General features: G+C 33.6%; 2 protein-coding genes across 5 annotated transcripts in view; both read left to right on the top strand.

The window, feature by feature from the left end:
• The window catches only part of LOC113515580 (myc box-dependent-interacting protein 1), a 63,820-nt gene extending 58,425 nt beyond the window's left edge, over positions 1 to 5,395 (top strand). For all 3 annotated transcript variants that reach the window (XM_052897587.1, XM_052897586.1, XM_052897585.1), the window contains 2 exons: positions 2,035 to 2,177; positions 3,138 to 5,395. In XM_052897587.1, coding sequence (XP_052753547.1) covers positions 2,035 to 2,177; positions 3,138 to 3,218 — 224 coding nt within the window. In that variant the 3' untranslated portion in view covers positions 3,219 to 5,395. The remainder of the gene's footprint in view (positions 1 to 2,034; positions 2,178 to 3,137) is intronic.
• A 931-nt stretch (positions 5,396 to 6,326) lies between these two features.
• Positions 6,327 to 17,061, top strand: part of LOC113517875 (fatty-acid amide hydrolase 2-A-like) — a 47,005-nt gene continuing 36,270 nt past the window's right edge. Inside the window, exons 1-3 of one of the 2 annotated variants that reach the window (XM_052897555.1) lie at positions 6,327 to 6,516; positions 6,644 to 6,677; positions 7,588 to 7,625. The gene's annotated coding sequence lies outside the window, so the exon portion shown is untranslated. The remainder of the gene's footprint in view (positions 6,517 to 6,643; positions 6,678 to 7,587; positions 7,626 to 17,061) is intronic. The other variant, XM_052897554.1, reaches the window with a different exon arrangement.

Genomic DNA, 17,061 nt, shown 5'->3' with positions numbered 1-17,061 from the left:
AGATAATGCCGGTACCACTCTGATATCTAAATACTGGGTTCCCCTGGACATTGATGACAGAAAAAAGGACCACCACTCTCACTACCAGAAGTTCCACAGCCTTCCATCATCGTCGTCATTTCAGCCATTATCCGTCCACTGCTGGACATAAGCCTCCCCACAGACTATCATAAGGAACGATCCTGAGCTACCTGCTTCTGACTCCCTACAATGCGTTTGAGATCGTCACTCCATCGAGTGAGGGTCGTCCTATACTACGTTTGTCGGTACAACCTTCCATATTAGCCATCAATCTCCGACTACCATTTCGTTCACGCACGTTGTGCGACACGTGTATCGCCTCAAAACTAGGCATCTGGGGGGAAAGGGATTGTTAGTGATGGAGACTGAGAATCCTATTGCTAGCAATATACCCAACCAGGTCGACCTCCTCGCGGTTCCCCCTGAAATCTATCATGGTTAATTCCTGATGAATTCATCATGATGGCCTAACTGGCCTGTTTTCATTCTCATCTATCACCCTTCACTGGTGCTCCGCCAGCGTATCCCGTTAGCGCAGGCGGGGTTACCATACCATTTTCACACATAAAAAAAAAAACTAGGCATCTTTCGCTGTTTGGGTGCCAAACGCCTCTAGTCTCCGAACAGTGGTCTAATGATTTACTTAAAGAAATAATAAAAAATAATATTAATAATTTAATCAAATAACTAGCAAAAAAAAACTAATTAAATAACCTATGTTATTACCTGATGGTAACCTGATGGTAATAACATAATGGTAAAGTAAGTATGTTTTTGCATCATATTTTTCTACAACAAATATCTATCTTATTATATTGTAAATGTATTTCTTATGTTTAGGTGTACTGTTTACTTGCAAAAGGTTTATTATTTATATATATGTGGCTAGTTATGTAATTATTTTGTGCATTTATATGTATTGCATGCGTAGTTGCATTTTGGTATGTGCTTTTTTTATATGCATAGCAATACATTAATCATTATTGTTTAAGTAAAGCAGTTGTGTTTGCATGGCTGTGTTTCGGTTTGAAGGGTGGGATATGGCGTGAATTTACTGGGTACAGAGGAATAACACTTGAGTCCTCAGGAATGGCAACGCATGGAGGGTATCATGGGCGAAACAGTATACTCTGTTATATCCATGATACTGCTCATGTGTACAGCCGTATAACATTTTCTATACACTAGCCTGCTATGAAGTTTTTATTTTATCATTCCTTCTATGTAATTCCTCGTTCTTAGGACCTCATTCACACAATATGTTATGATTTTCCTGTCACTATAACAGTTCTCCTAGTCAATAGGCAAACGAATATTCGGCAATATCTTTTCGGTTGGCGCCCGCTTAAGAAAGAACAAGACAGAGGACGTCTCCGTCTTATTCTATCTTATAAAATCGCCTACCGATAACGATTCTATTGATAGATTCATTTGCCACTTGTCTAGTGAGGCTGGAAAGCAGAATGTATGCAATTTTATGCAGATGCTTAATTTTTAGACAACAACGTGACCGAATCTGTGGCGTCATTTTTCTAAACTTACTTCTTAATATTTCAATAAACTGAAGTTGTTGTATGTGATTAATAAAATACATAAAGATAATTAGGAGGAGCGAAAAAAAGGAACATTGCCGCCATTTGCTATTATATATTAGGAACGAAATATTTCTTTTTAGACCATAAATGTTGCCTTAGACAAAAACAAACAGACTAAAAAAATATGATTTGCGTTGTCTAATCTTCCCATTCCAAGTGAGTTTTAAAACACAATAAAAATGGGCGGTATCATGGGCGAAACAGTATACTTTGTTATGTCCATGGTACTGTTCATGTCTATAGGCGACGGTTACCACTTCCCATCAGGTAGGCCGTCAACTTATTTGCCATTCTAAGTTGTTTAAAAAAATATATATTAGATAGACTTTTAACATATTCCAAAATAGATACCCGACCTATATGGGCAATGATATTTTTTTCGTTTTGTTGATGTTAAAATTTGTGGAATGGTCCGCAGGGGCAACACTGGCGGGGCTGCCGGCGGGCACGCTGTACCGCGTGCGCGCCACCTACCGCTACACGCGCGAGGACTCGGACGAGCTCTCGTTCGACGTCGGTGACATCATACGCGTCGTCGAGTATGACGACCCCGACGAACAGGTACTCTTATTTAATGTTATAAATGTGAAACTAAGGTTGGATAAGGATATAAACTAATTTTTATCCCAGTCAGGCGGAGGAACTTTGTACAAAGGTCGTTTGCTTGGGCACCTCTGTCCCATTCGTGTTTCTACCGTGAAGCAGTTGTGTTTGCATGGCTGTGTTTTGGTTTGATGGGTGGGATATGGCGTGAATTTACAGGATATAGAAGAATAACACCTGAGTACTCAGGAATGGCAACGCATAGGGTGTATCATGGGTGAAACAGTATACTCTGTTATGTGCACGGTACTGCTCATGTCTATAAGCGACGGTTACCACTTTTCGTCAGGCGGGCCGTCAGCTTGTTTGTCATTCTAAGCTACATAAAAAAAACCTAACTTTCATGTACTATGTAATACTAAAATAAATACTTAAGCTTTCACTACATTACAAAACATACATCTGAAAGCGTGAAATTTTTTTATCCAAATTTTGCAATTTTCTTTTTTAATGAACAAACCATGATTGATGTCAAATATTTAAAGAAATTACTTTTGTAGTTTATTATATTTTTCCAAAATCGGTAATTATATTTCGTCATGTTTACAGTAGCTGTTTAATCTATCTATACTTATAATAAATCTGTAGAGAGGTCAATTCTGTACATGAAATATATTTCCAAAATAACTATCAGGCGGTGATTAGTGATCGACACTGATGCCAAAAATGCAATCAGTAAAATTTTTGTCTGTCTGTCTGTATGTTCGTTATAGAAACAAAAACTACTCGACGGATTTTAACGAAACTTGGAACAATTATTCTTCATACTCCTGGACAGGTTATAGTATACTTTTCATCACGCTACGATCAATAGGAGCAGAGCAGTGAAGGGAAATGTTAAAAATGTCCACCGTGCGACGCCGGGACAGGCCGCCAGTATTAATTATTTAATAAATATTTTATAATTTGTTCTTTCAGGAGGAAGGCTGGTTAATGGGGATCAAGGAGTCGACCAACGAGAAGGGCATGTTCCCCGCGAATTTCACGCGGCCCATTTGAAATGTTCGCAACATATCCCTGCCGATGTATATCGGCCCTTAAATATATGGACACTGGGTTTAATATCGCTCGATTTAAATACTACGTCACATTGAGTTTATTAGCAAACAGTACAATAAACTTAATGGTCGAGTAAATAAACCTCCAGAAGTGTTACGAGCATTCAAATATATATATATATATATATATATATATATATATATATATATATATATATATATATATATATATATATATACACAACATGTAATTAAAACTAAATCAATAATCATTATTTTTTTTTTTTTTACTTGAATAATGATTGAATTTGAGACACCGGAACGCTCGTCACACTTCCATTAGTTTATAATTGTTGAATGTTAATAGATATCTATTATTTATTATATTTTGTGTTGTATTGCAACGAATTATGATTAATGCATTACCCGTTTACTTTTATTTAACGACACTTTCGTATAGTTTTGTATATAAAATGTATGTAGTTGATTTTAGTCACTATCAGTTAGGTGCAGGGTCGAATTGAATCATTTATTCTAAATATTTATTTATTTCTATTAGCGTAACACTTATAATATAATATGACGTGTAAATGTTTATTTAATATTGCTATACGCAATCGTGCAGGACGCCTATGCAATCGAATAGGCGTAAGAAAAATAGTCACCCATGATAGGACAAACGTCACGTAACAGCAAAAATTAACATTTGAAATTCGAATACATTTTATTTCTTAAATTTTCACACACACGTGTGAAATGATGTTTATTCTATCAAGGTGACAATAATTTTGTAGAAATATAATTTATCGTAATTCGGTGTTTGGGAGATATTTGCTCAGTGGTAAAAAAAAATTAATTTAAACGAGAAGTGACCTTATCAATGATATAATAATAATTGGTAAAAGAATTTCTCCTATACTTTTTTCGCAATATTATTTTATTCTGGCAAGTTTCTTCTATTGCACTACAACTAAATACTAAATAGCAAAATACAAATTGTTCTATTGATTACGTTATGAACAATTGAAATGGTCAATTTTGAACCCTATTCTCTTATGAATGAAGCTATATTTCCATCAGCACAGTGCATTTCATTTTATATAATCACCATGGTGTGGTGTTGCATTTTGAAAATCGTCTTGACTCTAGTTTTAGTTCACTCACATACGAACCCCAAGTGGATACTTAGTCCGATTGCATCGTCATGTTATATATAAAAAAAAAAAAATTAGTTCTAATGTACATATAAATCGATTTTAGTTTTTGTTGACCCTTATATTATTGTTAATACAATATAACATAGCAAGTAAAATCCATTCGAATATATAATAATTTAAATTGTTAAAACTTTATTTAAATAGGAGTATTAAACAGTTTTTTTTTTTTTTATTTAACTGTATTAGTGAACCCTATACTAACTTTATGGTATTATAATATGTGCTTTTGATTAACAGAAATATAGGGCATTTCCAATTTTTGCTACACAGAAATAATAATATATGGATTATTCATTTTTGTTATAAGATCAAGAGCAATGTATTTTCAATTTTTTTTTGTTTGTTTATACGCTTAATCATAATGGTGGTAATGTCTCGAGTGAATACTGTATTTCTATAGAATGTTACATTAAATTTCTTCTATAGTGCAGATATGTTTTTAGCCCAACATTCAGTTACATTAAATTACCACATTTTGCTACACTTAAAAACAATAAATCTTGAATATTCTATTCATATTAAAACGCCTGTGTCAAAAACGGTGCTTTTTTCAAATGTAAATACATTACATACTATAACATTTTTACCCCATTTTTTAGAGTAAGAAGCGGTTGTATTGTGTTCAAATTTACATAATCAATGAGTTTTTCAAACATCCTCATGAATATACTATGTATCGATTGTGTAAAATAATTGGCATATTGTAAACACGTTTTGAAACTTTTACTACATATTCATTTTTCGATCAAAATTTTTACATATTCACAATGATTGACTGAAGTTTTATGAAAAACGTTGAAAAGTAAGTTGCAACATAGTGTAGGAATGCAATCCAACATATTGATGAGTTGTGGCTTATATTGTCAGCAGTGCCATGCGGAAGGTCCATAATATAATGTTAATTTATAAGTTTGTTAGGACTGTACAGTTTTTACAACTGCGAATAAAATGTTTCTCACAAGTATGACTTTCATTTATTAAATTTGTCCATTATGACTCAGGGTTAGTATTAAAACTAAATCTGAATTATTATTTAATATGTAAGTGACTTAGGAGACAATTCGCGTATTTATCTTTGACCTTTATTTATTTAACACTTTATTGCACCCAAATTACAGTTGTTGAAGAATTTTCAATAAGTATAGAGTAGTACAAAAGGCGGTCTTATTGCTAAACAATCTCTTCTAGACAACCTTTGAATATAGGTAATTAAATATATTTAATATGTGTAAATAAGCACATTTTTACACATATTTACCTACATATATTTACATATATTTATAAAATATATTTAATATGTGTAAATAAGCACATTTTTACACATATTTACCTATATATAAATAAGCTAAAGACTTGTCTAATAGAAAACAGTGACTGTTTTTCATGTGTACTACTGTCGCTTTTGGTACATATCGTTTCCATTTTATAATGGGTGCAACGTTTTCTACTAAATTTTATTATTATATGACAATCCGATGACCATATAAAAAGACTGGTGTTTAGTGTCTCAGAACAGAAAAACTATTTTGTAATAATTTGATAAAAAAAAAAGCGAAATATATAGTATATAATAATTAAGAGAACGCCATCTTAAGTAATTTATGATGAAGATGGGTATTCTAATATCTTATGGCTTTCTTTCACGGTTATTGCAATAAGTTATTGCAACCTGTAAAATAAAATAGACGATGTATCTCTTGTCCTAGAGAAAAATTTGTTATTGTATTGATCGTCTACAGATGTCTTAACTTATGCCATATTTCCGAACGCAAATTTCGTTCACTATGTTTCGATTGACGCAAAATAATATTAACAGTTTGACAGTTTCACTGCGTGAAAGATAACATTGTTAAAGTAATAAGCAACAAATGTGAAAATCACTAAAACGGAATGTTCAAAATTTGATTGATTGGTGAATTTCACCCAAGGTTGTTTTGTTTAATTTGAATAGAAAAATCCAAATAAAATTCAAAATATGTTGGTGTTTCGAAATAATAAATATTCAATAAAAATGCTGCTTTTATTGTGCTAAAATGTTTTAGTAAATAATTAGGTATGCGGTTTTTACAACTGATTATAAAGGTAGGTTTTAATCGAGACAATAATACGCAATTTTTCTTTTATTTTGTTTATAAATCACATATATTTGGTATAACAATTCTCAACATACATAGAACTACATAATTAATTTAAGTTTTATTTGTTATAGGTGCTCCGTTCGATTTCTTGAAGTAGACAACAAAGTAAGTCTTTCAAATGTTATAGTACACAAATATTTTTTTATATACAAAACCTAATGTTTTATATTCGACATTTTCTTTTGTTATTATTTATTTTTATTTTAATTAAATATTCTAATAGCACACAAACAGTGTAATAATATATTTAATAACAAAAACTGAAAGCATTCATGTATGTTAATATTTATTTTTAACCAGCAATATCCCTTACATTTAACTGTGTAAGATAGATTAAAAAGTATCTAAAGTTTTAATCTGTAATATGGTCTATTAGTGTAACAAAATTTATTCAAATCCATACAACTGTCTGTGTGTTGTTGAATAAATAACATGTAAACATATTTACAAACTTCTACTTCAGTAATATTTTTAAAACAAACTGCAAACTGCTGCTGTTCTGGTGTCATATGCCTAGTTATTATTATTATTATTATTTTTATTGGAAAGTTTACTGAAAGAGCAAAGTAAAAAATCTGTTAAAAATATTTTTAAAAGCAACCTTTTATGACATTTAGGCTTTTTTATTAAACTCTGGGCACACAGGATGTGAGCACCACACAAGTTATCCCTTTGTGGTGCTCACAACAATGGAACATGAATAAAACATATAATGTTTTTGTCTAAACAATTGAGCAATTGTCTTGACAAATGTGATAGAATTATCATGTGTAATACACAAGTACCTGTGACCACCTTCTATGTTCATCATCAGACTAGCTCTGTGGTATCATAATACTTCAAAGCAGTCTGACACCAGCAGGAGATTAAAATAATGACAAATTTTAAATGAAAAGATTTACATACTAAAGCAAGTAAAAGTTTGTAAAAATGGATATGTGTAAACCAAAAATATTCTATAATTATGAATAAATTATTTTCATTTCTTCATTACTTTATTTTTATTTATTAACAGGTAAAACTAAAATGGCACCAGCACCATTTATTTGTGTTGTAAGTTTTTTTATTTTTATCATTTAATTTTATTTATTACTAACCGCCATTAACAATAATCTAAGAAATCTTTTCATAGCACAATGTCTTTTTTTACAACTTAGAATAGCAAACAAGCTGATGGGCTCACCTGACGGAAAGTGGTAACTTTCGTCTATAGTCATGAACAGTACCATGGGCATAACGGTATACTGTCTCGCTCATGATACCCCTCATGCATTGCCATTTCTGGGGATGCATGTGTTATGCCTCTGTAACCTGTAATTTCATTATCATATCCCATCTTTCAAACCGAAATATAACTGTGCAAACACCTCATTCGACATCAATGAGGCAGAGGTACCCCAGCAGTCAATTTTATAATTTTTATTTATTTTTTACTTTTATAAAAATTATATTGAATATTTTTTTTTATTTTAATTGGATATTGAAAACTCATATAATTAAATTCCTTTTCGATATAATAACATTACAGTAATTATATGTAAAACACGTGTTTCGTGAATTTACTGGGTACAGAGGAATAACACCTGAGTCCTCAGGAATGGCAACGCATGGGGGGTATCATGAGCGAAACAGTATACTCTGTTATGTCCATGGTACTGCTCATGTCTATAGGCGATGGTTACCACTTTCCATCAGGTGGGCCGTCAGCTTGTTTGCCATTCTATGTTGTATAAAAATATAAAACTATGATTTTAAGTGATCCAAATATAAAAAGAAGTGAGCATTCACTGTGTTATGACTTGAAGAAATTTTATTTTTAATTTTTTTTCCACTATATTTATATATATTCTTTATTGCACTTATAAATACATAGATGATACATTTATAAATATTGTGTATCTTATCCCAGTATTAGTTTCATATAGATTTTGTGGCGATTGAAATTGCTGTACCTGAACTAGACATGCATATTCGTTCTGCCTACCTGTATGTTTGTTATGGTGTCACGCTAAAATTACTGCTCCCAATTGTATTCTTAAAGGTTTAATTTAAAAATTAATTCAAAATGTGTATTAATTTGATATGCCACCTACAAGTGGTCCTTTCATTGGTTTCCTACTTTTAGAAATTTATGTGTACAACATAGCAAGAAAAAGCTAGCTAGTTCACTATAAATTTGTAATAATATGATTAAAATAAAGGTGTTAGTAATCTCGTTGCTCATAAGCATATTCAAAATTATTTTTCGGGGCGGGGGGAGGGGGGAGGAGGACAAATAATCCCTGTTCCCCTTTTAAGGCACATGTGCTCTTATACATACTGGCCATAGCTGAAAGCCCCGCCGCTGATCCTGGGGTGAGCAGAGATTAAATATGTTTATGACATTGCACATTGCGAAACAAAATTGTTCTAAATTAAAATATTTTTATTCTAATGATCTCCATAAGATATATTTATTTTTCGGTGCATTTGTATCTCAGAGGAATAGGCTAAGGTCAGAGACCATGCTGCCAAGTCTTGAAACAATCTCCTTTAAATTATGAAATCTCTTAAATTATTATGACCAATGTATGTTTCTGAATGGGTTCTTTTCTTAAAGTCCAATATGGAATATCATCAAAATCCAAAAAAAAATCAAAGTACATATTTAAAAAAAAAGTAAATCATTGTTTGTCCGTGTGCGTCAAAGTCGCTATTTTTTTTCTTATCGTTTTTATGAAAGGATAGGTAGGCAAATGGAATGAAGCCTGTACAGCCCTGTCTGACGTAATTTTTTTTTTGTAGGAGCAAGGTATTATATCTTGTTAACTGTATTCTTTATGAAAATATAGACAGCGAGATAGTTTTGAACGTTTCTTAATAATTATAAAGTGTTGCGCGGGAATTCTGTTATATTACTAACAATCCGCCCCGGCTTCGCACGAGTTCTTTATAGAAAATATGAAATTTCTATTTTAAACTAGAACATAAAATAACTAAGTAAATAATGTACCTCATATATCTTTCCATATATATATAATCCACAGCTTTAGAGAGAGCTTTTAAAGTTAGTCCAGAGGTTTCCAAACTTTCCTTCACAGCTCACTTAAATATTTTCTACTTTGTCAAGACGCCCTTATAGACTAAAAGTACAGGTATTTTTTACAACATTAGGAAATTTTCGGAGAAGATAAAATAAGATCCCTTTGATAGATAGATAATTTATTTGCATTACTTACAGCACACCAATAACAACAGACATAAATAGAGATAAGCAAAAAAGAGGTAAAAGATTATTATTTACAAAAAAACCTTGCAACGCCTATTTACACTACAAAGAGGTGCAATGTAAAGTTTGGGAACCACTGATTTAATGTAAACGCAACAAAATGTGAGTTGCATCTACTATGTAGGCCGTGCCCTACTACCGGTTCCGAGCGGTAACAGAAGTGGAAATTGCATCTAGTCTTCAGGTTAGCATAAGTTTATATTGAAGCTAACGTGGAGCATTGAAAAATACATAGCAAATATATATATACTCTGTTATGTCCATGGTATTGCTCATATCTATAGGCGACGGTTACCACTTTCCATCAGGTGGGCCGTCAGTTTATTTGCCATTCTAAGTTGCTTAAAAAAAATTAAAATATGTATTTCGACACATCTCTTAGTACCTATATATTTGAGATTTATAAGAGGTACCAGTTTATAACCAATTCTACGTGAGTTGTTTTGATGGGTGAAAATGGTATGGTAACCCCGCCTGCACTAATGGGATACGCTGGCGGAGCACCAGTGAAGGGTGATAGATGAGAATGAAAACAGGCCAGTTAGCCCATCATGATGAATTCATCAGGAATTAACCATGATAGTTTCCAGGGGGAACCGCGAGGATGTCGACCTGGTTGGGTATATTGCTAGCAATAGGATTCTCAGTCTCCAATACTAACAATCCCTTTCCCCCAGTCTACGTGAGTAGGTACATGCATCCTTATCAATATTCTCTCTCTCTCTTTTCATTTAAGAGTTTCCTTTTGTCTGTACAACTAATTCATGCATTCCCTTCCAGCCAGCTCTATCCCAGGCCATATCTTTGACCTCGTTATACGACATGACGCCTAGTGTTTCCTTTATCTGTCCCATGTAGTTACTCCTCATTATTGCCTTTCCTCTTTTGCCGTCTATTTTTCTTTCTAAAAATCGTCATTAAAAATTGTCATGTCATAAAAATTGACCCAGCATTTTTCTCTTCTTCTGTGTGTGAAAATGAGTATTTTCCGTGTGGTCCCAGCATAGAATAGACCATCTCTTCCTATCCCGTGGGTGTCGCAAGAGGCAACTAAGGGACGGCGAGGGATAGACAGCAGCGTTCCTCTTAAAACATCTGTAAAACCTGACTGCTGTTGCCAATCCGCCTGCTAAGCATGGCAACTACTGGCAAACCCCCCAAGAGGTAGGGTTATGTTCAGCAGTGGACAGTTAAAGGCTGTTAAAGTTAAATATGATGATACTGATGAAAATTATTATTTGAGTACATTTTGCTCTTCTATGTTCTTTTTAATGGATGATAATGGAATGGTAGCTCCACCCGCGCTATCGGTATACACCGGCGGGGCACCAGTGAAGGATGATAGGTGAGGATGAAGTAGGTCAGTTAGCCCATCGTGACGAATTCAACAAGAATTGTTCACGATGGTTTCCAGGGGGAACCACGTGGAGGTCGACCTAAGCTCTTCTATGTTAGTTACGTGCTTGAAATCATTTCTGTGTATATCCGATGTCAATCGCCTTATTAATCCTACTGTTTTTTTTTATTATTAATATTATAAATATGCAAGTGAGTTTGTTTATTGCCTTATAGCGCCTTAAGCAATCACAATGATTTGACAATTGATGACAGAAATCGACTTCAGTTGTGACAAAATCAGGCATTTTGATCTAAAAACTAAACTACTAAACTGATTAAAATCAGATTAAAATAAAAATAAATTATTAAAATAAAGTCTTGAGTCCACTATATCCTTTCAGATAAAAAGAAAGAATCTTCCAAATTGGTTAAGAACTGACTCAGTCAGATAACGCACATAAAAAAATACAATCGAATTAGGAAACTTTTTTTAAGTCGATTGAAAATTGAACTAGACGACGACTGACCATAGATAAAATGAAAAAAAAAAAAAATAAGTGAGAGATTTGAATATGGAATATTAAATTTATTTATTTAATTTAGAAACTTGGATCCGTTTAAGTTAGTAAGTATACTTAAAAATTATGTTAATACTTAATCACTAATAATGATCTAGTCCTCTAGTCCCAGTCTTCTATTAAAGCATATAAGAATATATTAAAACTTAAGTACTTTGATCACTCAACAGTAAATTATGAAAACGTTTGATGAAAAATAAACGGGTTTTTTTATTATAAAATAGGGCCAGGTTAGTACTCGGGGGAGAGACCCGATCGTTATGCTATCAAACTTAGTTTTAACTCAATTAGCCGAGGTTGAAATTTAATAACCACGTGTAATATGGTGGTTTAGGTGTTCACAGTCCTATATACATCTATATTTATAGATGTGCCTACTACAAATAGCTTTATTTTGTTTGAAAAATGGTATAAAAGATGGTATATAATATTTAAATATTGTTCACATTTTTCACCAGAATCTGGCATACAAAATTGATTTAGTTGTGCCACTATACTATGCTAATACTATTTTACTTAAATCGTCATATTATATAAATGTCAATATATTCACGTATTAATAATAAATTATACAGATTACAAATTACAATAATTTTACCAATTACATTAATTGAATCACATATTTAAAATATTCAAAATATTCATTAACCGAGTAAAAACATTTTTCTACTAGACGTGAGTAATATCAGTACCACTCCGATATCTATATATTGGGTTTTTCTGGATAACGATGGCGGTAAAACGTTTATCACCCATTTCGATATCGCCCATATCAGTCGGATATGCTGTTCCATTTAAGTATTACGTATATTGGATGGAGGATAGGTGTCGTAAGAGACGACTAAGGGAGCTTATAGTGGAGGGATGGACAGTAGCGTCCCTCTTAAAACATCTGTAAATACCAAACTACGGTTGTCAACCCGCCTGCCAAGCGTGGCAACTACTGGCAAAACTCTCCTTACGGAGAAAGACTTATCACACTGAGGTGGCAACGACTATGAACACCAGCAATACCAGAGGTATTACGCGTGCGTTGCCAACCCTGAAAAAGCTCTTTACTCCCCTTAAAATTGTTTATTTGTTTTCATGCCAAACATTAGTGTACGATAGGTACAGGTTGGTATGTACAAGTTAAAAATTGTTGGTTCTATTCACGCCTTACGTAGTGAAATAGAAGACTAAATGGCATACTTAATGAGTATTCATAAAATAGTGACAATACGACGTCGACGACGCCGTCAAACTAGGCCATAAACCCAGAAAGCTCTCCACCATTTTCTTTTATGAAACAACATTATGTTGGTTAACCTTTTAATTCAGAGCCTGCTGATATAACACTCGTAATAATTCTTGGTATTCGTTGTTCTATTACGTATTTTGTGTTTGTATTAATTTTAAATGTTTGGTCGGTCTTACTACATAAAATATTTAAAATACTACAGTATTGAACTTGATGTATTGTTACTTTAACTAAACAGTATTCAACGAAATTCTTAATGATTAAATATTGCTTAGTCTGTGTAATATTTATTTAATTACTTTTATTATAAAGTAATAAATTTTGTTAAATAAATGAAAATCTATATTATTATAAATTTATTAAAAGTCTTTAATAAATGAATGAATGAATGAATGAGCATACTTTATTTGCATTATACAATAAAGGAAATAAACAAGACAATTTACAAACACAACGATACAATTGTATAAGTACAGTAAGGCGGTCTTATTGCTGAGAGCAATCTTTTCAAGACAACCTTAAGGTAATGGACTAATTGTTGTACAAGTAGGCATGATAGTGCTGTATAATAAAAAAAGCATCTTTTGCAAATTTATAATAATATAGATTTTCATTTATTTAAACATAAACTATTCACATAAATTAATTATTTATATAATTTTTAAAAAAGTTAACAGCTGAGTTTCATGTCCGTTCTTCTTGACTGAAATTGCGTTTCTAATGAGCGGTAATAAAAAAAAAAATTACTATTCTACAATGCTTAAATATAAATTTACTTAAATAAATATATTATTTTCTTTCTTTAACATATGTTAGACGCGATTTTAAGTTAATCTATCTTTTAAATTAAGCTATCGTAAATTAAAAGTTATAGTTAAAATTAAAAAAAAAGATATAGGTATTTATCAATTCTGTTTACGCCTGTGTTCATCACATTATCACTAAGTAGTTACAAATATTATCAGACGGTTATTATTGTATGTGTTAAAAATACAAGGTGAAATCAATATCACAATATAATTTACATACGAAACTCTTAAATTGTGTACTAAAACATCCTTCTAAAAATGTTAGAAAAAAGAATGGATTGCAAGTATTTGTTAATTAATGAAGCCGTTTTAGAATTGAAAAATTGGAATATTCAATCGATCGTTTGTTGTCTGAATATGTACAATATTACTGCTACTAGCCGTATCCCGCGGCTTCGCTTGTGCTCGTATCGTATTTTTGTGTATATAATCTATAAATATCCTTAAAAAATGAACCACCAAATGCAAAAAGGTTTTTTCAAATCTGACTGATGGGGGGGGGGGGTGAAAGGGATTGATAATAATGCTTCCGCGTTATCCGCATTAGGTTGGTTGTATGACTACTCCCATTGCTAGCAATATACCCTATCAAGACAACCTCCACATGATCCTCCCTGGAAACCATCGTGCTGATTTCCAGGTGTATTAATCACGATGAGCTAACTGACCTGCCTTTTCATTCTCACCTATCATCCCTCACTGGTGCCCCGTTAGCATGTACCGTTGTCGCAGGCGAGGTTACTTTTTCATTATTATTAAAAAAAAACTACGATTGCCAATCCGTCTGCCGAAAAGCTACAGAATAGGGGAAGGCCTATGTTCAGCAGTGGACTGGACGACTGAGTTGTATGTATGTAGAATTATATCATCTGTTCATCATCTCAGCCATCATCTGTCCACTGCTGAACATAAGCCTCCCCCATAGAGTGACATAATGAACGGTCCTAAGCCACCTACATCCACTAACTTCCTGCAATGCATTTGAGGTCGTCACTCCATCTAGTGGGAGTAGACCGTACGGGGTCGCCACTCAAGAACCTTTCTTCCCCATCGGTTGTCGATTCTTCGAGCTATGTGACCAGCCCATTACCAATTCAGCTTGCTTATCCTTATATTATTTATTACTTCGGCATAAACATTCTTATGTAATTGTGTAAGCTAGTACTGTACGAAGCAATAACATAACGGTGAATATACCTGGACATCTAGTTGAGCAAGGGCCGGCTCCCACCAACGGCATGCTGATTTATTACTTGACATTAAAGTTGACATTTCAACCTTTTGTTTAGCAAAAGTCGCAGTGAACAGTATGATAAATGCACTTGGGGTTATTAATAATAAGAAACGCCTGTGGAACTCTTCTTGTAAATAGCCCTTACGTTGACTAAGCGGCTTATTGTGATAGTGCTTTTGACGTTTGACAGATTATGAATATGTCTATGCTAATTATTATGGATGAAATGTTTGATTGTATGTGATGGATAAACTCAAAAGCTGCTTTTAAACATTTTTTGAAATCACTAGTGTTACTGGTATAGTAAATGAAATAAAACTGCTTCCCCCCTTTCTTCTCAACCCAGAGGTTGATTGGAAGAGATTGTTTCGACAATATAACTGTCTTTTGCCCTTTTTATACATTTTGTATTTTTTTTAATACCAGTGGGAGGGAGGAAAGGGATTGTTAGTAATGGGGACTGAAAAACCCATTGCTAGCAATATACCCAACCAGGTCAACCTCCTCGCGGTTCTCCCTGAAAACTATCACGGTTAATTCCTGATGAATTCATCATGATGGGCTAACTGACTTGTTTTCATTCTCATCTATCACCCTTCACTGGTGTTTCGCCAGCGTATCCCGTTAGCGCAGGCGGGGTTACCATACCATTTTTACCCATAAAAAAATACCACTGGAATGGCAAACAGGCATACAGCCCACCTGACTGTAAGTAGTTTCCGTAGCCTATGAACGCCTGCAATACCAGGGGCATTACGCGCGCCTTACTGACCCTGAAGAAAAAAAAGAAAGCCTTATTTAGAAGAACCTCAACAGGAAGCTCATTCCATAACCTAAGCGTTCGTGAGAGGAAACATCTCTGAAACCGCGTTGTACGCGACTATCTAGGCTCTAGAGTATAGGGGTGAACTCCCTGTCGATGGCGAGTTGATGGTAGAAAGTGGCCGTGGGCATCATATTGAACAATTCCTCTGAGCATTATTCTTTAACTGATGTAATAAAGAGTCAATTAATAAAAGTAACGCGTTAGAAATGACGTGGGCGGTAGGACAATAGTATTTTTCTTATGGGCATAGTGTATTCAAGTTTATATATGACAGTGTATGGGTGTGCTGTGAGTAATTGTTCAAATTGATACCTGCTGCTGATTTTCACCACCGTACAACCCGCCACAAACAAAAGTTCCATCCCATCTATCTAGATGAGTGGCGGTCCTCCATTGCGCGTTTTTCAAGGCACTTTCTGCCTCACACAACCTCTCTTTGAAATCAACTTCCTGCAGCAGTATTTCCGAACCGATACGACATAATAACCTTCAAGAAAAGAGCATATTCATTTTTAAAAGGTCGACTGCATTGCTTCTAGTGTTGTGGGTGATCATGGGCGGTAGTAGTCACTTACTATCAGGTGAGCCGCTCGTTCCCTGTGTTATAAAAATAAAATACAAATTGGACTCTCGTTTGTTCGCAATTCCTGATAGAATAAAAAGACTGATAATCCTAATGAAGGTTCTGTTGAATTAAAATATAAAATTTCAGTCACGATCTACGCCATTTAGCATTTAATTGTTGCGACGATCCATGAGAAATATTAAATTCTAAAATTAAACATCTATAGAAACGTTTCTTGTCAACTCACATACTTAATTGGTGTTTTTTTATCTACATTGATGTATAGAACAACAGATGATTGTTTCTCTGTCATGTGGCTTATATACCTAGTACCTAGGTGCATAAACAATTATTTGTCCTAAATGACTTACGACTCAACGACACATTAAAGAGGTAGAATTGAAAACTTGAATTTTTAAATAAACCTATTTGCCGCATTTATAACTATAATATAACCATATAACAATAACCTCCGTCGCTGCGTGGTCCCGACATAGAATGGGCCATCCCTTCCTTTTCCGTGGGTCTCGTAAAAGGCAACTAAGGGTGTAGTAAAAGCCGACTAAGGGAGGGCGAGTGATGGGCAGCAGCGTCCCAATTAAAACATCACTAAATCTTAACAGCGGTTGTA

Source organism: Galleria mellonella, unplaced genomic scaffold, assembly GCF_026898425.1.
Source record: "Galleria mellonella isolate WM207_F2 unplaced genomic scaffold, CSIRO_AGI_GalMel_v1 utg37, whole genome shotgun sequence".
Classification (NCBI taxonomy): domain Eukaryota; kingdom Metazoa; phylum Arthropoda; class Insecta; order Lepidoptera; family Pyralidae; genus Galleria; species Galleria mellonella.
This window is presented reverse-complemented; position numbering and strand designations above follow the sequence as displayed.